The sequence below is a fragment of the Ursus americanus genome, chromosome 2 (genome assembly GCF_024610735.1).
Source record: "Ursus americanus isolate L20-20 chromosome 2, mUrsAme1.1.p, whole genome shotgun sequence".
NCBI lineage: Eukaryota > Metazoa > Chordata > Mammalia > Carnivora > Ursidae > Ursus > Ursus americanus.
In genome coordinates, this window is record NC_142128.1 from 37,947,959 (window position 1) to 37,971,680 (window position 23,722).

At 55.1% G+C, this 23,722-nt stretch overlaps 2 protein-coding genes and 2 non-coding genes across 10 annotated transcripts; all 4 read right to left on the reverse strand.

The window, feature by feature from the left end:
- Nucleotides 1-1,368: 1,368 nt before the first annotated feature.
- On the reverse strand, nt 1,369-15,215 carry LOC123783586 (caspase-14-like). Of its 7 annotated transcripts, none has more exons than XR_015728180.1 (11): nt 13,905-14,116; nt 13,705-13,793; nt 12,716-12,823; nt 12,421-12,588; nt 11,643-11,865; nt 11,171-11,287; nt 10,680-10,754; nt 10,072-10,178; nt 8,087-9,464; nt 7,388-7,477; nt 1,369-6,427 (listed from the first exon to the last, which is right to left on the reverse strand). XR_015728180.1 is itself a non-coding variant. In XM_045784421.2 (11 exons), the coding sequence occupies exons 1-11, from the start codon at nt 14,503-14,505 to the stop codon at nt 9,351-9,353; spliced, it is 1,413 nt and encodes a 470-aa protein (XP_045640377.1). In that variant the 5' UTR covers nt 14,506-15,209; the 3' UTR covers nt 1,369-9,350. The 7 variants fall into 7 exon arrangements, 2 of the variants coding, with proteins under 2 accessions (XP_045640377.1, XP_045640378.1); XR_015728178.1 differs by having other exon boundaries at nt 1,369-6,060; nt 6,383-6,427; nt 7,388-9,464; XM_045784421.2 differs by adding exons at nt 14,205-14,345; nt 14,431-15,209 and having other exon boundaries at nt 1,369-9,464; nt 13,905-14,100.
- Nucleotides 6,843-6,915, reverse strand: TRNAR-CCU (transfer RNA arginine (anticodon CCU)). The gene has a single exon. It is a non-coding gene; the product is annotated as a tRNA-Arg (tRNA).
- On the reverse strand, nt 8,445-8,517 carry TRNAR-CCG (transfer RNA arginine (anticodon CCG)). Its single transcript has one exon. It is a non-coding gene; the product is annotated as a tRNA-Arg (tRNA).
- A 561-nt stretch (nt 15,216-15,776) lies between the features above and the next one.
- ZNF213 (zinc finger protein 213) lies at nt 15,777-23,295 on the reverse strand. Its single transcript, XM_045784420.2, has 6 exons — nt 21,576-23,295; nt 19,920-20,431; nt 19,073-19,196; nt 18,819-18,889; nt 18,492-18,615; nt 15,777-17,467 (listed from the first exon to the last, which is right to left on the reverse strand). Exons 2-6 carry the CDS (start codon nt 20,316-20,318, stop codon nt 16,734-16,736), a joined length of 1,452 nt encoding a protein of 483 aa, XP_045640376.2. The 5' UTR covers nt 20,319-20,431; nt 21,576-23,295; the 3' UTR covers nt 15,777-16,733.
- Nucleotides 23,296-23,722: the final 427 nt, after the last annotated feature.

Sequence of the window (23,722 nt, forward strand, 5' to 3'; positions counted from 1 at the left end):
AATCTGCTTCACTCAAGTCTACTGATTTAAATGTTAATTGCATCTAGAAAAAAATACCTTTACAGCAACTTCTAGACTCCTGTTGGACCAAACACCTAGGCCCCATAGCCTGGCCTAGTGGATACAAATTAACCATTATGGGGTCCTACCAAGTGCTAGGCTTCTTTCTTAATAATAGGGGATGCAAGGTACACAAGCTTACCTGCTACTTCGGACACGTCACAGTTCCCGCCGACCAGAGAACAGTCACTCCCAAGCTTCTCAAAGATGCCGGCGCCTCCCCTCCAGGGCGCGTGCGTTATTTCCTCCAGGCGCTGCCCAGATACACAGTCAATGGCGGGTCTTTGCCCTGACGTAGGACCACTCTAGCATGCCTGTGTCTCTGTCCCTTCTGATTCCTTTCTCCACAGTTCTTGAAGAACTTCATTTCATGAAGCCGTGCCAGCTGTGCGTTTTCACCGGGTGGACGGACCCTTGCCAGGGTGTTAAGGCCTGTGTCAAGGAAGAGTCCCATACGCATGATCTTTCCCTTTCCAGCTCTTTATCCTCTCCACCCTGATCCAGCATGCGTCACTGCTGACTTGTCACCCAGGTGCTACGGCGCTCGGTTTCGAGGTCCCCTCCTTCAGAGCAGGGCCGCGCTTTCTTGGTTGAGATGGAACCCTGGTATTCAGCCGGGTGGCCTGGAGGAGGAGTAGAATCCTGAAGAGATGAAAACTGTCTCCTAAGTATCTGCCTCATCTGAGGGTCTTTCCAGCAAGCGGGGTGGAGGCCTGGGCCACATCTGCAGGCCCAGAGGGTTCCCGGGTCTCCATACATCGCCCCAGCTCACCCCATTCCAAGTCTCCGGGTCCCACTTCTTCCCTCTCGGCACCCTGACGTGGGCATAAGAGATCTGCCGAGGGTGAGAATTCAACTTTTTCTCAACATCTGCTATTTTTACTCTGAGGCCCCAAGCCTGGCCTTCAGCTTCACAGGCCCTTCAGCTGAAGGATGCGTGGGCTGCTTTCAGGGCTGCCGGAGTGCTGTGAATTGGTGACTCGTCGGCACAAGCAAGCTATTCTTTGGTCTCAGTGCGTTAAAGATGCTCGACAACAGCCTAACCAAGGAGGTGAAAGACCCTACTCTGGAAACTAGAAAACACTGAAGAAAGAAACCGAAGACTACGTAAAGAAACGGAAAGGCATTCCATGCTCATGGATTAGAAGAACGAATATTGTTAAAATGTCTGCACTGCCCAAAGCAATCTACACATTTAACGCAACCCCTTATCAAAATACCAACAGCATTTTCACAGAACTAGAACAAAGAATCCTAAAATTTGTATGGAATCATAAAAGACTCCGAATAGCCAGAGCAACCTTTTTTTTTTTTAAGATTTTATTTATTCATTTAGAGAGAGTGCACAAGCAGGGAGGAGGGGCAGAAGGAGAGGGAGAGAGAGAATCTCAAGGAGACCCCACAATGAGCGAGCACGGAACCCAATGTGGAGCTTGACCTGAGCCAAAAATCAAGTCAGATGCTTAACCAGCTGAGCCACCCAGACACCCCTTGCTGAAGCAATCTTGAAAAAGAAAAGAAAAGCTGGAGGCAGCACAATTCCAGACTTCAATTATGTGACAAAGTTGTAGTGACCAGAACAATATGGTACAGGCACAAAAACAGACACACAGATCAGGGAACAGAATAGAAAACCCAGAAACAAATCCACAATTAAAATGTTTATTTATTTAAGCACTCTCTACCCCCAAGGAGGGGCTCAAACTCGTGATTCCAAGATCGAGAGTTACATGCTCTGCTGACTGAGCCAGCCAGGTGCCCCACATAAACCCACAATTATATAGTCAATTAATCTTTGACACAGCAGGAAAGAATATCCAATGGAAAAAAGACCATCTCTTCAACCAACTGCTTGGAAAACTGGACCACTTCCTTACACCATACACAAAAATAAATTTATTTTATTGTATTTATTTTAAAATTATTACAGACCTACATGTGAGACCTGAAGCCATAAAAATCCTAGAGGAGAACATAGGAAGTAATTTCCTTGACGTCACCCATAGCAACATCTTTCTAGCTATGTCTCCAGAGGCAAGGGAAACAAAAGCAAAAATGAACTATTGAGACTGCATCAAAGTAAAAACTTCTGCACAGTGAAGGAAACAAAACTAAAAGGCAACGTATGGAATGGGAGAAGATATTTGCAAATGACGTATTTGACAAAGGGTTAGCATCCAAAATATATGAAGAACTTATTAAACTCAACGTCCCAAAAAAGGCATAATCCAATTAAAAACTGATCACAGGGCCCCCGACTGGCTCAGTCAGTGGAGCAGGTGACTCTTGATCTCAGGGTTGTGAGTTCGAGCCCCACTTGGGTGTAGCGATTACTTAAGAAATAAAATATTTTAAAAACTTAAAAAATAAAATAAAAAATAGGCACGAACAGACATTTCTCCAAAGAAGACATCCAGATAGCCAACAGACATGAAAAGATACTCATCATCAGGGAAATGCAAATCAAAACTACAATGTGGTATCATCTCACACCTGTCAGAATGGCTAAAATCAACAACACAAGAAACGGCAGGTGTTGGCGAGGATGCAGAGAAAAAGGAACCCTCATGCACTGTTGGTGGGAATGCAAACGTGCAGCCACTCTGGAAAACAGTATGGACGTTTCTCAAAAAGCTAAAAATAACCACCTTATGACCCCACAATTACACTACTGAGTATTTGCGACTACAAGAACACTAATTCAAAGGGATACACGCACCTGGTTGTTTATACCAGCATTATCTACAACAGCCAGATTATGGAAGCAGCCCAAGTGTCCATTGACTGATGAAGATAAAGAAGATGTGGTATATATGTATATACGGAATATTACTCAGCCATGAAAAAGAATGCAATCTTGCCATTTGCAACAACACAGATGGAGCTAGACAGTATAACACCAAGCACGATAAGCCAGTCAGAGAAAGACAAATACCACATGAGTTCACTCACATGTGGAATTTAAGAAACAAAACAAACAAGCAAAAGGAAAGGATAGGAGAGAGACAAATCAAGAAGCAGCCTCTTAACTATAGAGAACAAACTGATGGTTACTGGAGAAGTGGGGGCGGGGGTGAAATAGGTGATGGGAATGAAGACGTGCACCTGTGATGAGACCCGGTGGTGTATGCAAGTGTCGAATCACTATATTGTACACCTGAAACTAATATAACACTGTTAACTAAGTGGAATTAAAATAAAAACTTAAAAAAAAAAAAGATACTCAACAGCAGCCACATCATCCCACAGTCCTTACCAGAACTTTCCCGCTGTGTCCCTGAGGTGCCCAGAGACATGGGACAAGGGCAGCTCATTTCCCAACTCCTCCGGTCTATCCCAGTTCAACCCGGACGAAGGTCTGAATGTTTGCACCGCTCCGGCACACCAGTGTTTTTCAAAACTCCCCCCACCGCGGGGGGTGTGGCCCTCCCTGCCAGACAGCCGGCAGGTGATCCAACTTCAGAATCTCATTCTGAGAGTCTGGTTCCAGCTGTTGAAGGACAACGTTCCCAGGAACAAGCCTGAGGCAAGGATTTCTGTGTAATCGATGCATGAAGGGACTCAGCAGGCACCTGTAAGGAGGCGGGGGGCGGGGCGGAGGGGGACAGGAGAGGGCAAGTGCACCACTTATGACACTCATCTCCGGGCTTCCAGCTCACCCTTCTAGACCCTACCAGGTGATCCTCTGCTTTGCCAGCTGGCCTGTGTTAGGTTTTGCTGCCAGGAGGCACAGACTGAGCAGCTGGAGGAGGAGGAATGGATTCACTGCTTCCTGTTTTCTGTTCCCGCCACGCTGCCCGCCCCCCTTACCCATGCAGCAACAGTTCACTCCAGGAATAGCAATGGAATCCAGTTCGAAATTTCCCAACACTCACAGAATCCATTTCATTGCGGCTCCTGAGAGGCTCCGGCGCAAGCTGCCTGCCGTGGGACCCTCCTCGGAACTCAGAGCCACCCAGGCTAGCTGAGTGGCACTCTTCTTCCGAGATCTGCTCTCAAGCTCCCGGAGGCCCTCTCCATGCTTCTGACTTTTAATAACCACAAGCTCTCCCCTTGGTCCCCCAGCCCTGTAGCTGGCAGCCGTTTTCCGCCGCCCCCACTGCCTCACTAGCCACTCTTTCTACCTAGTTAATCCTTGTTCTTTCAGTAGTCTGTTAAAATAAGGGATGGGTTTTCTTTTCTGCCCCAGGTTTACTGAGCTATCATTGACAAATAAAAACCATACATATTGACGGTGTTCGACGTGGTGATTTGATATCCATATACATTGTGAACTGATTCCCACAATCAAGCTGATTAACACATCCATTACCTCACATGGTTACTTCAGATCTACTCCCTTAGCGAATTTCAAGCACACGAGACAGTATGACTATCATCGCCTTACTGTAGGTTAGGTGCCTGCAACTCATTCATCTTAAAACTGAAAGTTTGTACCCTTTGACCAACCTTCCCAGCTTCCCCCAACACCCACGGATGGGTTTTCTGACTGCTGCCTGGACCTTGACTTGGTGGTGGGTTTGGGCTTGAACACAGCCGAGGTCCTTGCCAATGGGAAACGGGACGCGGGTCATTGACGGCACACGGTGACATCATGATCAAGCCTCGCATCAACCTGGCTGATTATGATGAAGCAGTGCCCAGCAGGACCACGTGGCTGCTGCCCTTGACTGCCATGGCAGTAAAGGTGATTATGGATTGTGGCCTGGAAGGGATTCTTCTGGGGGCACTGGTTTGCTCACCAAAAGGAAATGCAAGACTGGGCCTTTGAACTTTCAGCCTGAGTCATGTTCAGAGGCACAGAGACATTTCATGGCCACCATAAAATAACCTTAGAGCTGCAGGGCTGATATCGCTAAAGATCAAACCCATCACCGAATGATGCATGTCGTGGAATGACATTGGAAGTTGAGTTCACAGCCTCAGGAAATCTCTCATGTGAAAGAAATGGCATTGATTATGAAGGAGTGGGGCCAAAGACATAGAGACCTCTGGGTGGGCTCAGACAAAGTTGAGAATCTCGAATCCCTGCGTCACTCGGAGCTTCCTTGCCAGCAAAATCAGGCTGGTATCTGCGAAGAGGAGCCTTCCCGTGTTTGAATGTCCTATACTAATCTCACCTGGAGCGCTTGTCTTCCAAGGGGATGCCAGTGCTCCACAAAGACCACACCACCTACCCTCGTTAGCACTGGCCCCATGACTACAGCCAGATCAGCACGCTGCGGGCAGTGAGTACAAAGGCTGACCTGGGAGGAAATAGCTTACTCACCTACAGAACTGCAAGTGGGGCTCATTTATGCCGGCAGAGACCCGGGAAACACATGTGGGAATGAACCTGAGGCTGTTGGAGTGAGGAGGCTGAGATATGCTTTTGAATCTGGTGAATTTATCAACCCGGGAGCACTTCCCGGAAAGCCTGTATTTCAGATGTTATTTTGTGCCGCTGAATGTGGGTCTGCCAAGTGTCTTGGTTGGTTGGCTGAGCATTGAACTCAGTGGTACCCTATGTTTAATGAGATGGAGATGTGAGAACGTCCCTGGCATCGAGTAGAGAAAGAAAGCCAAAGACTTAGATGGGGATGCTGGAGTGGATCTTTCACACATGATGTGAACACCCGCCATCCACTGACAGCGCCCAGAGGACTTCCCTTTCAATGAGGCATTGAGCAACATTGGCCAGGGAAGCACCAGCATCCCCGGATCGTTCTGTGGTCCCCATTCCCTTCAGGTAGCCCACAATGGTGGGAGACACTGCATTGAGATGACGTTGTTGATTCCAGTGGGAATAATGGGGTTCCAGGTATTTGGGAAAGCAAGAGCAGTAAGGCCAGAGCTGGAGGAACAGAAGAGTCTCATTCATGGTTTTTAAAGGCAAAAGAGAACTGTATTTTTATATGTGTATATGACAAAGCTCCAGTGGTCTTCCCTGCTTTGGGCATGTGGTATAGAAGGTTTCTGATTGTTCTCTACACCATGCCCGGCAGTCTGGGAGATTTTTACCTCCAGGATGAAGACAGGGATTGCATGGATTAAAAAAAGAAAGAAAACTTTATTACGGACTACTTCAAACATGCACGAAAGCAGAGAAATAGTTTAATGTGTCCTCATGTCCCCCAGCTTAAGCCATTATCAACTGACAGATAACCTTGTTTTATCTACACCTCCAACCAACCCATTATATTTTCCCTAGCTTTGTTGAGAGATAATTGACAAATAAAAATGATATATATTTAAGGTGCACAATGTGTTGATTTGATACACATATACATTTGTGAAATATTTGCTACAGTCAGGTTAACACATCCAGCCTTCGCATAGTTACCTTTTCTGTGTGGTGAGAACATTTCAGCTCTCCTCTCAAAGCAACCTGCAAGTATACAATACCGTATTAATAACCATGGTCAGCACTCAGCCCGTTGTGTTAAAGCACGACAGCTGTCATATAATTTAATCTTTAAATAATTGGGTCTGTTTATAAAAGAACTTTTAAGAACTTTTAAAAATATACGGAACCACAATAAAATTAATATACTGGAAAAATGAACAATTATTCCTTTATATCATCAAGTAGAATGGGTGGTTATTTTAAAAATGGGAATGATGAAAGTATTCCTCTCTGAAAGCTGGAAACGTGCACCCGTTATTAGAAAATTAAGTCGCAACCAATTTAATAGCATAGGACGACATCTGGATAGCCTCCAAGAACCCTTAACTTGGCTTCCTCCACTGGGGAGGAGGGATTGCATTTCTTCCTCAGAAGAAGTCTAAAACTTAACCCCACGTACCCCGGGTGGGACTCGAACCCACAATCCCTGGCTTAGGAGGCCAATGCCTTATCCATTAGGCCACCGGGGCCGACAACGGACGTCTCGCAATGGTCCTAAACCAGTCTCTCTGTCACCTCCCCGTGGTTCCCGCCGGTTACACACGGATTCCCCGCTCCATCCCAGACTCCCTCCGGTCCCTCAACACCCGCATTCGGCCTGGGCTCCGACGGGGCCGGAGCCTAGAGCGTCCTCCGACCCCGGAGGGACCGCGCACGCGCAGATGGAGCCCAAAGATCTGGGGCCACAGGTGTCGCTCAGCTCGTTTGACTCGTGTGTGATCCTCGCTTAGGGTGCGAGAAGCCTGGGGATCAAATCCTGGGCGAGCCCTTTCCTTCTCCTTGAAGCAGAATAAGGATCCGGTGATAACTACTAGCAAGAAGGAATTGGCTACGCAAAATATGGGAGAGGAGAGAGGAGGGGTACCAGCCCGGCGACTGGGAAAAGTGCCATCCCTGTCCTTGTCCTCCTCCCTACACTGCCCCGTAGACAGGAGGTGTTACCTGGGTTCAGGTCTCCGCGGCTTTCAACGGAGCCCAGGGGCCTGAGGTCTCTGTCCCAAGCGCCCTCCGCAATGGCTCTCCTCCGGCTAGCTGTGTCGGTGGAGTATGAGATTCTCACGGTCAGAGATCCCAGCGTTAGCTTTCCCACCAGCGGATGGGTGTTCTTTCCCATCTCCGAAATGTTCACCTTAATGAACTTCAAACCGCTGAAGCATCACAAAAACGATAAAGTAATACCCCGTAGGACCCCAGGTCACCTGCGCCCACCGTTCGGTATGAGGGCTCCGGCTGCCACTGCCCCGGCGGTCACCGGGTGGGAGGAGGTTACATCACCTAGGTCATCACCTGGCTTAGCCGGAATCCCTTGGAGAGAACTTGGTTCCTCAGGTAGACATTTTCCCCCAGGTAAAATGAAGACCCAATCCTTGGCATAGTCTCTGTATTTAAACTTTTAAATATATACTCACACAAGTCACTTAGGTACACTACCATTGACAGAAATCGAAATAATCTATAAGATTTTTAAAACATTTTTTACTGTGACAAAATATATTTATATATGACGTTAAACTGGGCAATTAAGCCATTTTTAAGTGTATGATTCGGTGGCATCACTTACATGCACCGTATCATCCAACTGTCATCACTATTTCCAAAACTTTTTTTTATCACAATAATCTATTATATTTTGAAACGCACCTGTCCTCTGACCTTGGGACAACTCTCCCCGTCCCCCTGCAACAATCCAACTCCTCCCCTCGTCTGTCACAGCTCTGGTCGACTGAACTATACCCGCCTCGTCTGAGGTTCTCGGACTCGCTGCGGTGGCTTCGGGTTCTGGCCTGCGTTGGGCCCCGCAGCTCCCTCGGTGTCGCCAGGGGTGCAGAGCAGGCCCTAGCTCCCGGGCTCCGCGCCTGCAGGAGCTGGGCGACTTCCCGGGTGTGGCAGGGCGGGGCGGTGCGACGGGGACACCGCCCGAGCCTCCTAAGACTCCGCGGAGGGCGCCGTCCCGACAGAGGGAAAATTTAAAAGCGAGGGAGAAAAGCAAACATTGCAGCGACCACGAAGGGACTCGAACCCTCAATCTTCTGATCCGGAATCAGACGCCTTATCCATTAGGCCACGCGGCCCCACCAGTGACACTTCCACAGCTTCTCTCATAAAGCTGCTGAAGGCGCCTGCGTGGTGTGCCGAAATGCGCATGCTCTTACCGGCGAGGAGCTCCGCCCCTCGGGCCCTGTGGGGGCGGGGCTGCGAGCTGGAGCCCCGCGCGGAAAGGAGGCCCGCCCGCTCCGCGAGGACAGTCCATGAGAACTGGACTCCGAGTTCGAGCCCCGACGAGGCCGCGCCGGCTCCTCCTGTCCTAACCGGCGGGTTGGGAGCTCTTCCCCCACGTGGCCCCGAAGCGCGCTGGGTGAGAGGCTGCCCACTGCTCCCGCAGCCCCCGCGCCCCCGTGCTGTCCCCATCACAGCACCGATCAGCCTGCAGTGCTCTGTCCAGTCTTGTGGTCCCAGACTGGACTCTGACCTGCGTGAAGGCCGAGACCGCATCTCCCGCTTTCCCACCGCCCCAGCGCGGGACGCCGGCGGGGTGCGCGAGCTGAGAAAGCGGTGTGGGCACCGGCTGCCCCTTCTGGGAACATCCAGCCCAGCCTAGCCCGTGCAGGGTTCCTCGGTCCCTCCGCCTGCCGGAAGCCCCAGCCTCCGGCTCCCAGGAGCACAAATGCACCCTTACGGAGTGCCAGGCACTTTGCATGCGTTCTCCCACTGTCTCGCCTCCGAGGGCAGGCACTGTTCATGAGCACAGCGATCATCCACAGAAGTTTATTGCACGCCCCCTCCCTTAGCCCCGCGCCCGCGCTGCTGCACCCATTGACAGAAAAGGAGCCGGTAGAGTGGATGGAGTCAGCAGCACCCACTGTCGGCACCCCACCCCACCCCCGCCCGGGCGGCAGGGGCGCAGTCAGGCCTGCAGGCAGAGCTGGCGCCGAAGAGAGCTTCGGATCTCCAGGCAGGCCTTGACGCGCTCCTGGCAGTCGGGACCCAGCACCTCCAGTTCACACACCCGTCGGTTGACCTGCGAGGACCACACTCAGCCTGCGCCCAGGACTCCCAGGTCCCTTGGCACCCAGCCTGGAGCCCCGTGGATGGTAAGGCCTAAAATTTCAAGTGCTGCCTTGCCATCGTTGGCCCTGACAGGACCTCCGAGGCCTAACCGTGAGCCCCCTGCTCCTGTCAGATGTGCCCCCCACAGGGCAGGAAAGGCTCCCCACCCAGCTGGTTCCTCCATACTCCACTTGTCCTCAGTCTGAGGGGCTTCAATTCCCTGGCAGCCTCTGAAATTATTCAAACAAGCCAATCACATCCTGCTGCAGGAACCAGGGGCAGCCCACCCACTCTTACTACAGAGCCTGCGGGTCACAGCCCCTGCTGGTCCACTCTGTTCCTAACTGCAACCCCCAGCGGCCCTGCGTGGTTGCAGTGTCCTCCTCCACCCCACCACCATCCCCCACCCAGCAGGGAGTATATGCGGCTAAGAACTGCTGAGGCTCTCACTGGCCAGCACCTGACACCCTGTGTGTGCTCACCCACAGGGTGAATGGGAGGTGATCAAAACACCAGGGCTGGGGAGAAGGATGAATCCAGCCCCTCTCGCCAGGTCTCTGCCCCTAACCCCAACACACCTCAGTCAGCAGCTCCAGGAGCTCTGCCCCGGGGTCAGCTCTGAGGACCTCCACCAGAGTCTGGATAAAGTCTGAGCCCTTCTCTTCATCCCGATAGGCTACACAGCCTAGGCCAGAGGACCAGGGTCAGAGTGTCAGACTTGGGCCCCTGCCTGCTGCCTTCCAATCCCCAGGGGCTCTTTGTTGGTAGAAATGGGTGGGCAAAGAGACAGGACCTCAGGGGTCAGGCAAGGGAATGGTACAAAGAGCAGGAACTTCTGGCTTCTGGAACAACTTGTTGCTTGTATTTGTGGAGTGAATATACAATTCCGACTAAACATGGAACACACATTCACTGTGAACCTACCCTGTGCCGGGCGCTGAGCAGGGGCCTGAGGCAGATCCCTCATGGAATTTACAGCGCTCGGCACAGTCGGCCCTCAACGTGAGCTCACCATCGTTACTATTTTTATAAATCGTAAATATGGAAGGAGGACGGGTTAACTGTAACTGAGCTGGTGTCCCTTTACCCCACCTGCCCAGCCCTGGCTCCCCTAAAGTCACTCCAGATGTCCAGCCAGGATGCAGGGCCCTGTGTAGCAGGCTTTCCCGATGACCCGTCCCCTTACCCTCGGCAGCTGCATAGACCATCAGGACGTCTGCTTGGTCAGGGCTCCCCGGAGCGGGGCCCGCAGAGGAGCTGCCTGCAAGAAGGATCAACTGCGTTTACCCAGCATCCTGGGACTTCTGCCAGCCCCAGGCGTCCCCCCAAGTCTGACTCAAGGGCACACAGGGCAGTCAGTGGAATGAGCTCAGGACAGAAAGGGCAAATCAGAACTCAAATCTCAACATCATCAACAACAACAACTCTGTTCTCAGCTGTGCCCTTAGGAAAGCTATCTCATCTTCCCGCCTCCAGGGCTGTTTTGAGGCTCAGGCAGGGGCAGAAGCCCTCGATTTTCAAAGGTCCTTGCAATTTAGGAAGTTTTCCTTCCCATCCTCTTGGCAAAGAGGACGCAGGTAGCAGCAGGACCCCAGGTCAGAGCCCTGGAAAGGCACACCGGACAGCCCTCCCACCAGTCCCGGCCAAGCCTAGGCTCCAGAAGGAAGGCACACCCACCTTGGGCATCAGCATAGATCTGGAGGACATCGGCATGCGAGGGGGTGGTTGGTGAGGCCCGCAGCCAGCGCCGGAACCAGGGGAGAGCTGTGGGCCCCACACCGGCGTCCCTCTGCCCTGAAAGGGTTGGGGGGGGATACGCAGATCCTTTTGCTCAGCAGATACCTGGGGGTGCCCCCAGGGGTCAACAGCCCAGCCCCCAGAAGCCTAGGGCAGGCCTGCCAGGCCGGAAGCACTCAGAGCACAGAACAGCATGTACCGAGGGTGAAGTGCTCAAGTGGGTGGACTTGACTTCTAGGAGAGGCTAGGAGATGGGGCAGGTGAAGCACAAGCGCTGAGGCCTCCTGGAGAAGGTGGACAGCAAGTCCTGGGAGGCTGAGGACTGCGTGTGCAAAGCTACAGCAGGAGGAGGCAGGAGGGAGGCGGGGACCTGGCCTGGCCTTCAGCGCAGGGGGGCCTGGGCCCCACTCACCCCCACGGCAGGCCTGGAGCAAGAAGATCTTGGGGCAGCCCCACAGGGCCCTGCAGTGGCTCAGCTCCTGCACCAGCGCCTCTGGCTGGACCTCTTGCCCGTCCGCCCCCAGCAGCTGGCCCTGTGGCCCCCCATGGGCCATGAGGGCCACAAGGGCACAGCTCACTGGGGCCCTGCGGGCATCTAGGCACTCTCGGAACTGGGCCATCTCCTCCTGGAAAGCCTGGGGTGGGGACTAGATTGAGGCCTGGGCCCGGGGCTTGGCCTCCCCCGTGCCTGGTGGTCCTCCAGGGAGGCTTCTCCAGCCCCTGCCCACCCTACTTCCCACCTCCTGCCAGCCTCAGGCCCACAGCGGAAGTCCTTTTTCTAACCCCCCTACTGCAAAGCTGGCATGGCCTAATTGGAGGGGACATGTGATCTAGCCTCTTGCAGGTGGGCCTTTGGCCAGGGCAGGGAAAATGCTCCAAAAAGCGAAGAGGTGTGAGGGGAGGACAATGAGCTGGCAGGTGTCTGGGAAGGAAGCCGAGACCCTCCCGGGAAAAGCTGGAGGGTCCCGCTGGAGCCTGGAGTTGGGGGAATGGAGAAACAGCAGGGTAGGCTGCAGGAGCCCAGGGGGTGAGCTCCACATGTATGCAGCAGGAAGGATAAGGATGGAAGCCAGACAGACGGCGGGGCGGCAGGTGGGGAGGATGAGAGGCCTCAGAGAGAGTCCACTGGGTCCTGGGGTGGGGCGTGACCTTCCTTCAGAGCACCACCAGAGCTCTGGCCTTCACCTCACCTGGGCCGTAGGGTCTGTCCTTAGGGTGGTCTTGAAGCTCAGGGCCCGGCACAGGCCCCCCAGCGCCTCCACATCATGCTGGGCCCCGGGCCGGTCGTGGACCACGGACAGGAGGAGTGCGGCCCTGGTCCCAGACAGGTCATACTGAGTGCTGGGGCTGGGTTCCAACTACAGACAAGTTAAGGAGTATTCAGAGTGGTCTGAGAACCTCCCAGCTCCTCACGTCCCCCATCTCAGGTCTCCCTGAGCCTCTGTCCCTCTTGCAACTGCTGTCACCCCACCCTGTTCCCCTCACCTGGGGCTCCCAGGGTTCCACGTCCCCCAGGCACAGTGCACCCCGCAAGGAGCTCCAGAGGACTGGACAGTAGGTGGCCTCTGACTCTTTGGCTGTCCTGTAGAAGACCTGGGGGGGGGGTACCAGAAACCCCTAGGGGGCTGCTCCACGGGGGTGCAGTTTGGAGAGGGAACAGGATACTGGCTTCAGGGTACAGCCTGACTAGCTCATGGCTATCGCAGGGTCTTTGGGGTCCCCTGCCAGAATGTAGGGAGGAGAAGACAAAACAAGGGGAGGGCATGAAGGGGGTGTCCTAGTTCAGGTTCAATGTCATGGCTTCCCTGGACATGGATGTCCTTAAGTGGATGGCGGCCATGCCATTAACCACACCGCTCCCCACCCCAGGAATGAGTGTGCGCAGAGCTGGGGCGCTCCCTAGAGCAGGTTGGGGACCATCTGCGAAGGCTCACACGGTAGGTACCACCTGGGTCCTGACCCTGACCCTCCAGGGTCACCAGCAGCCACCCAACTGCCCAGTGAGACCTTTGGGCCTCCAGCCCAGACCAGAACTGGATCATTCACAACTCTGGCTTTCAGGGACCTGCAGTCTGATGGGACAGGCACTGTGGGAATGTGAACAGTGCTGGGCAGAAGGATAGGTGCTGACTCGGGGAGCTCAAGAAAGGGCATCACTGACAGCCTGGAAGGGAATGTGTGAGGCTGGCTGGGACAACAGGAGGGCAAGCCGGAGGGAGTGGTGTGGGCAAAGGCATGGAGCTGAGAAGCAGTTGAGAGTGTCTGGGGGATCTTGAGTGGGGTGAGGAGGGTCATGGGTGGGGTGGGATGCAAGGGCTCGAGGCTGATACCACATGCATAGACAATAAAGATTCATCTGTACAATGAATGGGGGGGATGAATCGAACTGTCAAACAGGTTCAGGAGAGCACAGCAGAGCCAGGGGAAGTGACTGGCACACCCCCTCCCAGGGACTCCCCATCTGGAGCCCCCACCTCTGTCAGTAGCTGCAGCAGAGACCAGTGAGGAAATCGGCCACAGAGTTCGCTCAGGACAGTGAGGAAAGCTCCAGGCTCAGAGGCAGCTGGGTGGAGAAACAGTACGTTGGCCTGGAGGGTAGGTCTTGGCCCTCCTGTCCACCCCCACCCCTGCTCGGCACCGTCCCACAACCAGTGTCCCTGCCCAGCCCACTCACCCCCAGGAGCGCTTGAGAGCAGCAGGAAAACTTTGGGGCAGCCCCACAGGGCCCTACAGTGGCTTAGCTCCTGGACCAGCTGCTGGGGCTGCCTCAGCTGCCCACGGGGGGCCACCAAGGCCACTAAGGCACAGCCCACAGGGCCCCCAAGGGCATCCAGCTGCTCCCGGAAGCCAGCCAGCTCCCCAAGGAAGCCCTAGGGCAAGAGCAAAGCTGGGCCTGAGTCCAGGGAGGCCCCAGGGTGGGGCTGGGGGTGGGTGCTGGGATGAGGGTGGAGGTGGGAGTCAGGTGAAGACTCACCTGGACAGAGGCCTCCCTCCTCTGGCAGCTCTCAAAGCCCAGGGTCCGGAACACACCTTCCAGGACAGCAACTGTAGACGCTGACACCTCAGGGCTGCAGAGTGTCAGGGCCACCCTTGGACCCTGCAAGCCGTACTTCCCCTGGGGAGGCAAGGCCAGAGTTGGGCTGGGGTGGGGCTCAGCTGAGAGCCAGGAATGGGCTGGGCCAGGCAGTGCCTCCCACTACCTTTCTTTCCAGACTCTGTCGAGCATCTGCCATCTTCGAGGCCACCTGCAGGGTCCCAGCCACCAGGAAGGCCATGGGGGCCGGGTGGGGGCTTCCTCTGAGCACCGAGCTAAACTCCTGACCCCGGTACCAATGCCCTGGGTGCCAGTACTTGCCCTTGCCCTGAGCCCTGGCCTATCAGCTCTGTTTATGAGCTGAGCTGGACTCTGCTCCTTCCCTGGAACCCTGGGTCTTGGGCCCCACTGCCTCAGTCCCTGTCCTGTTCTCTTGCTCCAGCAGGCTACTTCCTGGCTGGCATTGGCACACCCCCACCTGAGCCAGGAGCCTATGCCCAATCCTATTCTTAGCTCTTGGCCCACCTCCTATCTGATCTTGTTTCACAGGAGTATCTCCCTACTGAGCTGGCCACCAGTACCAAAAAAGTCTATGCAAGGCTCCCACCACCCTTTCCTCACTCCTGCACAGCACCCACACCACCACCCACACATATGCACACTGCGGCCTTGAGCACAAGGGTATGAGGAACGGTGACAGGTGCTGTCTCACAGGTAGAAACCCCCAACTGGAGTCATCTGTCCACAATGGAGCCCAGATGCTTCATCTGGAAAGTGGGGTCCATCATAATGAGCTCAGGATGAAGCAAGTGTTAAATGGGGGGCTGGCTGAGGAAGGGCCCTGGGGCCAGAGAGGCTGGCACACAGACTAAGGGACAGAACATTCTATTGCAGTCTGCTCCCACCACCCTTTAGGCGGCCCGGTGAGGCTACTACCAGGCAAACTGGGAAGGGTTCTGTGGGGGTGGAAGGACCTCTGACCGTGCACCCACCAGTTCTGTGCAGGCTCCAGGCTGCGGCTTCGGCAGGGGAGGGGTCAGATGTCAAGGGCGGGGTGGGGAATGGGGAAGGGGCAATTCTAACCCAGCAGTCCTCTCCCGCTAAGGGATCTGGGGACAGGGACCAGCTTAGAGTTCTGGATCCCCTTGAGCAGCAAGAGCACACCCCCACCACCACCACTCACCCCATACCCAAGCCTGCTTCTTCAGGTGGCCATTGAGGAGAAGGGGACTGGCCTGGCAAAGACCTGCTCAGCTCCTGCGTTGTCCTGCCAGGGTGGTGAGGGGTGCCACCAACTGTCCCATCCTGAGCTGCCCCCGGTCCAGGGCAGACACTGACTGACACAGGCTGATAAGAGTCTGAGACTCAAGGCTGTCCTTTGGGACCCAGACAACCTGGAAGCCAAGGATGTGGCTCCACCTGGTGACCACCTGGCACCACCAAACCAGAGGGCATAGAGACAGGAATCCCGACACCGCCCGGCAACCACACAAAGAACAGAACCACCTAGAGGAAGTTTTCGTTATTTATTCAACGTCCTCTGCTGCCCTTTTGAGACCAGCGAGCCGAGCTCCTTTGGGGAGCCTGTGGTCTGTCCCTGTGAATGCCGATCCGCAGACGATGCGGACGGCACGTGGAGCGCAGTGCTTAGGGAGTCAGCGACCAAGCGCTGACAGAGTGCTAGTGTTAAGTGTCACAAACCCCACACCTCTGGAGAGGGGAGGAGCGGGGAGCAGCCAGCCTCCACCAGCCCTGTCCTTGGTCTTCAGTGTGGGCCTCCTGTCCCTTGAGCCCCCACCACCCTCACCAGATTGGCAGGGGGTCTCTCACAGGGACTCACTTGGGGGGGGGGGCAAGTCAGCTAAGAGTGGAGGCAGGCAGTTTCCACGTCTCCAGATGGGGCAAAGTGGTCATGGCCTGGAAATGGGAGGGGATGAGGCTGGAAAGCCCCTGTGGCCACACCCAGGACCCAGATCCTCATAGCCATCGATCGGCTGTCCCTCCCAGAGCCCAGCAGCAGCCTGCAGGTCAAGGCCTGTCCTCCACACCCACCGGAAGGCACAGCTTGGCAGGGCAGAGGGCCAGGCCCACGGACTCAGCCGTTAGGGCAGGGAAGAAAGAGCCACGGGGCAAGCAAGGCTGGGGAGGGGGGACCCCAGGCCCTGCCAGAGTCCTCACATGTCTCTGACGCCCAAGCCTTTCTCCCAGGCTGAGGCCACGGGCCAGGAATGTGCTGGGGCCCCAGGAAGCCAGAGGGCAAGAGAAACCCCCCCGAAAGCAAGAAGGGGAATGGCCGCGAGGTGCTCGGGGCTTTACATTCCCTGGGAGTGTGGGCCAGGCCCAGGGAGAGGGCCGGGCAGCCGGGATGGAGGCGGCAGATGCGGAGAGAACCCCGGGGGCGGCTGCCTCGCCCTGGGGAGACCACACCCCGCCCCAGCCCCGGGTGGGCCGCAGGGCCCTCGCCAGCCCTCAGCCCACGGGCTGGGCCATCTTGGCGTGCAGGCTCTGGTGGGCGATGAGGTGGGCGCGCTGCTTGAAGCTCTTGTCGCACTCGCCGCAGCCGAAGGGCCGCTCGCCCGTGTGCACGCGCCGGTGGTCCAGCAGGTAGGAGCGCAGCGAGAAGCTCTTGCCGCACTCGCTGCAGCCGAAGGGCTTCTCGCCCGTATGGATGCGCTGGTGGTCGGCCAGGTAGGCGCTGCGGCTGAAGCTCTTGCCGCACTGGGAGCAGGAGAAGGGCTTCTGGCCCGTGTGCACGCCCTGGTGGCGTACCAGGTCCGACGAGCTGCGGAAGCTCTTCTCGCACTCCTGGCACTTGTGCGGCTTCTCGCCCGTGTGCGTGCGCTGGTGGCGCGCCAGGTCCGAGCCCCAGCGGAAGCGCTTGCCGCACTGGCCGCAGCTGTGCGGCTTCTCGGTCGCCAGGTCCCGCAGCTGCCGCCGGCGCGTGGGCGGCCGCCCCCTCCGCGCCCCCACTGCGCGGCCCAGGGGCGCCCCCGGCCGTACCACACCCTCCCAGGCCTCGGCCTCCTCGGGGCGCCAGGACACAGTCACATCGCCGCGCCCTCCGCCGCCGCCGCCGCCGCCGGCCTGGCCCGGCAGCGTCACAGCCTCCTCCAGCCCAGATTGCTCGCTTTGGCTCTTGAACCCCAAACCCGCAAGCCGAGAGGGGGCGGCCTCTTCAGTTCCACTGGGTTCTGGGACCAGAGCTGGGGCGAGGCAGAAACAGGACTCAGGTCCAGAAAGCCCTGGGCTGCACAGACCCCAGCCTCGGTTTCCTCCACCGTAAAACAGGGACAAGATAAAATGCCAGCAGAGAAACACTTCAGAGATAGAGGCAAGGGGCCCAGCTGGGCTGATCCTGCCTGCATAGACGCTTACTAATTATAAGCCCAACCCTTCCACACCCGTGTCCACACTGGCATCCTGTGTCTCCCTCTGAACCTTGGCTATTCACACTCCAAAACTGAATAAATTCAGGTATTTGTAAATCATCCAAACCCTCAGTATTTCTTACCAGAAACTGAGAACCTACGTGGGTTCAGCCTACATGGCTGCTCTCATCCCACAAGCTCTTGTCCCCTAAACTCAAGAACAGATTTGGACAGGGAATGATCCTAGCCCGCCCACTGGGTCACGGGGATTAAATGAGAGGCTCCCCAAACAGTGCTCGGAAAGGCTATAGCGCGGAGAGGAGCTCCAGGAGGATGGCCTCCGAAGAGCAGGACCCAGGCCTTGGTGCAGGGACAACAGGTGTTCTCACTGTCAGCCCCTCTTCGCAGGGCAGACGGAGGGGACCTCACAACTACTGCAAGGACAGAGTCCCAGCTCAGTCCCATTGACTCTCTGACACTCAGGTCCCTCGTCTGTGAACCGGCACAACACTTCTACACAGCACGTTGTGAGAATCACAAGAAAATGCCCGTATGAGAGCTCAGCATAGTGCTGGCACGTTGCAAGCACCCATCATATGGTAACACACACTTATAGGCAAAGAAAAATGAACACTGACACAAAGGAAAAATCACCCAGGGCTTTTGAAAAGACCCAGCAAAAGCCCACTTTCCAGCCAGCTAAGGAGAAGATGGGAAGACTGAGGATTCCAGCAGGGACATACAGGGGTGTATGGCCTGCCTGCGCCCACCCTCTGTCACTGGGACCCTCAAGAAGGCTGCTGCTTCCAGTCTGGAGGAGTCAAGGACCCCAAGGGTCCTGTCTACACCCACTGCTTACCCAGGGCAACATTCCGGGAGTTCTCTCGCTTTATGTCCCAGAAGAGTTCCCTCTGAGCAGGGTCCAGAGACCCCCATTCTTCCCGGGAGAAATAGAAGGGAATGTCTCCAAATGTCACAGGTCCCTAGAATGAGGTTAAAACAAAAACAAAAACAAACCACCTGGCTCAGGACTGCCACTGTGAACTCCCCCTTGGGATGGGGAACAGGATGGGTCCAGGCAGGAGCAGGATGGATGGAAGAGGCCTTGATGAAAACACAAGGCCCATTTTAGGGACTCAAGACAGCACCAAGGGCCTTGGAGGGGACAAATGGACTGGTAACTCACGTGGCCCTCAGAGGCACAGCAGGGGTCGGTCGTCTCTCGGGTACTCCCTTCTTTAAGAGCAGGAAACTGGGCTGAAGGAAAAGAACAGAGCCTCACAGAGGCCAGCCCAGGCCAGGAATGAGATCTCACACACGCACAAGCACACACATTCCGAGTCTTCCTAGAACAGAAATACCCTTCCTGCTACCCTCCAGGCCACGCCCGAGAGGGAGCCAGCCTCTGCCCAGCCCTCTGTGGCCTACAAGCTTACTCACCACCATGGCTGTGCTGCTCCCAAGGTGCGGGTGGCCAGCCTCGTGCCCCCACCTTCATGGGAAGCCCCTTGGCCTGGGGTCCCTGGACTGTAGCCTCGGGTTCCGCCTCCTCTGAGGGCACTTCCTGTGCAGGAACCACAACATGCTCATCAGCCCCGAGACCAGATGGGGGAGACAGAGCTTAATCCCTGGGAAGGAGACACAGGACACGTCCCTCAGGATGCAAGGGGGTGGGGAAGGAGAACCACACGGGGTCCCAGAAAAATCCAGAGGAGGAAGGTGACACCAGGCAGTGCTGTGTGCCCAAGGACACTCCCGGATCAAGCATGAGGCAAGAACAGCTCCCAAAGGCCAAATCACAGAGCCACTTAGTAAGGGGGCGTGGGGGCAGACCTCCATGCCAAGGGTGGGACTCCACACCCCAGCCACTCATTAGCACCTCCCCAAGGTCAAGAATCCAACACCCCACAGCGAGCACGGTTCACGTGGACAGCTACCTTCTCATACCTACTCTGTTGCTCTCATTATACATATCACTGTATCCCCAGGGCCTGGCCTATTGCAGAACACAAAAAAATATTTACAGAACCTGTGTGGAGCTAAAACTGCCTTCCTGGAACACGCCCACTTTGGTCCTGCTGCTGCCCTCCTAAGCCACCAAGAAGAAACCAGACTCATTTGGACAGTGTCTTTCAGAAAGGGAACCCCTGTTATGAGGCGCACCTGCTGATGCTCCCTCTGGCTCTGCATCCCCACCACCCCTGGAGGACTTGTTTCTATGAAGATGGCCACCGCTCTTCAGCCAGGGGCCAGCCAGGTGCCCCTGGGTATGGGAGGGGCCCCTCACCTGCGGCCATGCTTTCACTGGCTGCTTCTGCAGGACCTCCACCAAGGCAACGGCCTCCTCGCCACTCCCTGGACACCGCTCTCGAACCCAGTCCTGGACGCCTTCAGGCAGCACGCTCAGGAACTGCTCCAGCACCAGCAGCTCCAGGATCTGCTCCTTGGTGCGCAGCTCCGGCCGAAGCCAGCGGCAGCAGAGCTCCCACAGCTGGCTGAAGGCCTCGTGGGGCCCGCCCACATCCCTATAGCAGAAATGCCGAAAGCGCTGGCGACAGGCCTCAGAATCCCTGCTGTCTTCTTGCTGGGCAGAGTCCTGCTCCCAGGAGGAATCTTCCACCTTCACGATCAGCAGCCCTTCTCCCTCCCCAGAGGCCTCATCCTGAGGCTCCGGGGGTGCTGCCATTCCCCTGGCCTAAAGCTCAGGACTAGCTGGCCTCAACCTGGCCTGGGAGCCTGCCCTTCAGTCTCCCAGAGGGATCCCCTGTGGCAGCCGGGTGGGCATCTGCACACGCACTCCTGGGGAAAGAGCAAAAAGCAGGAGGGGGGAGCAGTATATGAGCAAACACCAGCCAGCCTGCTCCTGTCCTTTCCTGGCCCTGAGTCTTTTCTAGGCTGTCCCGTAATGCTTTGCTCATGTGACTGTTCTACCAATACAGGTCTACAGCCCCTTATCCTCAGCTCTGAAATCCAAAACTCCCAGGTTTTTAAGACCTGGCCTACTGATGTGAGCCTAGTCATCATCTCCACTTATCACACTAATGTAAATGCTTATATGTTTTACAGCAAAAAATATTCATGTGTTTCTTCAGCTTGTAAATATTCACCAAGCTGTACTTACCATGTGTATTTCTGTATGTGTATTACAGTTGGTAAAAAATGGAGTTGGTACATTTGATTATTGAGTATTGCTGCAGATTCTGCTGGTGGGGTTACTTGATATACCATGTGTACTGTATTACCTTCCTCAAATCTGAAAACTTCTGAATTTCAAAACACATCTTGGCCCTGGGGTGTCAGCGAAGAGCTCACCACACACACCAGGCTAAGCCATTTATCCACAGGTACATATGAACGAATGACACATATTTATACCTTACATTGCTACTCCTTACAATAGTCCTGAAAATTATATATGTTGAAATTTTCTTTAATTGCTCTTGTGTTTCAAAAACAAAAAAATGACACAGACCGTTATAATAAAAAGGGGGGGGGGGGTTAAACAATACAGAAACACATAAAATAGAAACTCCCTTCCAAATGCAGTTGCATCCGCCCCGCAACAGTGTGACAAGTGACCTCCTGGACTTTTCCCTGTCCATTTACTGAAAATGTATCCACAGAAACGGGGAAAACCAAGTGTTTTTGTGTGGTTTACGTAAATGAGGTCTTACTGCACATACTACTTTATATCTTGCTTTTCCACCTAACAACGCTTCTTCATTAGCCGCTCTTGGAGATTCCACGATGTGGATGCGCTCCAGTTTCTTAACAGGTACCGAGTGAGGCATTCAGCTTGTTTCCAGTCCTTCTCTACTACACACTAAGCACTTTATTCACTTTATTCTTCCACTCCTCACAACACCCCTGAAAGGTACGCGCTCCATTCTCATCCTCCAGTGACCGAGGAGAAGGCTCCGCTCGCACAGGGCCAGGGACTCACCAGGGTCGCTCGGCAGGACGCGGCGGGCGGGAACGCGGACCTGGCCGGAGCCCCGCGCTCCGACCCCAGCAGCCTCGCCTGCGCGCTGCTGAGAGGCGGCTGGCGGGCAACGCGGGCGCAGGCGACCCCACCCACGGCACTTCCCAGCAGCGCGCGCCCCCTCCGCCCTCTGTCTCGGGGCGGCGGCCACTGCCGCCTGGAGCACCGCGCTCGATTTCGCAGCTCCGCAGCCCGCGTCGCCGGTCCCGCCCCCGGGATACACACCGCCCACAACCGCCCAGGCGTTCCTAGTTCCGCCGCCAGGTCCCTGCGCCGGAAGTTCGCGCGGGGCTCGCCGGGAAACAACATGGCGCGTGAGTCGCAGGAAGCATCGGAACTACACGCCCCAGAAAGCCTTTTGCCCATTGAGTCCGCCTTTTCCCTGACGGATAGCCAATGAACGGGGAGAATTCCCAGAGTTGGCCAATCAGGAGGCAGCGGCGCCCTGCGTGTCAACACCTATGCCCCGAGCTGAGGTCCGCTTCTACGCTCGTTCTTTCAGATTTCTCTGCGGTCCTGGTCCGTTAAGGACGAAAAGGCAAAACCGCCAGCCACTAGTAGAGTGCCCTATACGCCGGAAGGGATCTGCTGAGAACGGACTCTTCCTTCCGGCCCCGGTGCTTGCCTTGAGTGGGTGGAGGGCGGAGGGCCGAAGACAGGCGCGCCGCTCGGCCCCGGGATACTCATTTCCAGCCTTTTGGGGCCCGCCCTAGCCAAAGTCTTTAGCGGCTCCTAGCGGGGCGTGGAGCTTCCTGGGAAATGCAGTCCAGTGAGGGACGCGGAGCCTCCCGCGGCGATTCTTCGCAACCGAGCCTTTGTCCCGGGTCGTGCGGGGACGCTGACCCCGGGGAGCCCCCAGCTCTCCCACCGTCAGCTTCGTCTGCGGGGCGGCGGGGTCCCTGGGGCCGGGGAGCTCTGGGTTCTCCTTTCCATGCATTTGTATCTGCCCCCACACTCTACTTACTACTTTACCTGGAGATCTGAGGCTGCAGATCTTTTCTTGAAATATAAAGAGCTCTCTTTTGATTTGTCTTGATCATGCAAGTCTTGCGTGCCTAGTGTAGGAAAAAATTAAAGTATGGAAAATCATAAAGCTAGCTATGTCCACAAAACTAGCACCTTCGATCTGCTCAAATGTCGCTCCCTCCAATTGGCTTTCCCTAACCCTATGTAAACAGCACCCCCGTGATGCTTCTGCCCTACCTTATTTTTCTTCCTTTTATCACTACCTGACATACTTGTGTAATATTTGTCCCCCACTACTGGACTAGAAGCTCCGTGAGGTCAGCATTTTCACTGCCCTACTCCTAGCATCTGGATTTGTGCCTGGCACGGTATTTGTTGACTAATTGAAGGCAAAAAATAACTGGAGGTTAAAAAAAAAAATCCTAAAAAGGCCATTCAGAAGTGAGCATTATTAATATTTTAGTCTGTTTTTACACTTCTACGTCTGTGAATATTTCTAATGTAAATGTGGAATAATTCTGTGTAAGTAATGTTTTGGTGACTCAAAAGTCTATCAAGGATATCTCTAGGGTACCTGGGTGGCTCAGTTGGCAAGCGTCTGCCTTCAGCTTAGGTCATGATCCCAGAGTCGTGGAATCGATCCCCACGTTGGGCTCCCTGCTCAGCGGAGAGCCTGCTTTTCGCTTTCCTTCTGCCTGCCAGTACCCCAGCTTGTGCTCTCTCTGCCAAATAAATAAATAGTGAGAGAGCAACAGGGAGCCCGATGCAGGGCTCGATCCCAGAACCCTGGGATCATGACCTGAGCTGGAGGCAGACGCTTAACCGTCTGAGCCACCCAGGTGCCCCAATAAAGAAAACCTTAAAAAAGGGGGGGATATCTTTCCATATCACCATGTATAAATAAGATGCATCTGTTTTGCAAGCTGCATAGTATTGCATAGTATGGAAGTTCCATATTGTATTTAAAGTTCCTTACTCTTGGACATTTAGATTGTTTGCAATTTTCTGTAATTGCAAGGCATTTATACAAACACCTACCTTCCAGCATTTGCTTGAACAATTTGCTGGAGGGCATGAGTCAAAACTGTTCTGTGAGAACTGCTCAAATGGATGCTCTTGGGCTCCCTCCCCTCCCTCTACTG

What these genes read in the sequence shown, in the direction of transcription:
- LOC123783586 (XM_045784421.2), bottom strand. Translation starts at nt 14,505, where the DNA reads ATGGCCTTCCTGGTGGCTGGGACCCTGCAGGTGGCCTCGAAGATGGCA. An exon ending in GCTCCAGGCCTGCCGTGGGG is followed by an intron (nt 11,288 to 11,642) that starts GTGAGTGGGGCC and finishes CAACCCTTTCAG; the next exon opens with GGCAGAGGGACGCCGGTGTG. An exon ending in TCCTGGAGCTGCTGACTGAG is followed by an intron (nt 9,465 to 10,071) that starts GTGTGTTGGGGT and finishes TGGTCCTCGCAG; the next exon opens with GTCAACCGACGGGTGTGTGA.
- ZNF213 (XM_045784420.2), bottom strand. Translation starts at nt 20,318, where the DNA reads ATGGCAGCACCCCCGGAGCCTCAGGATGAGGCCTCTGGGGAGGGAGAA. An exon ending in CAGTGAAAGCATGGCCGCAG is followed by an intron (nt 19,197 to 19,919) that starts GTGAGGGGCCCC and finishes GTTCCTGCACAG; the next exon opens with GAAGTGCCCTCAGAGGAGGC. An exon ending in GCTGTGCCTCTGAGGGCCAC is followed by an intron (nt 18,616 to 18,818) that starts GTGAGTTACCAG and finishes ACCTCATTCTAG; the next exon opens with GGACCTGTGACATTTGGAGA.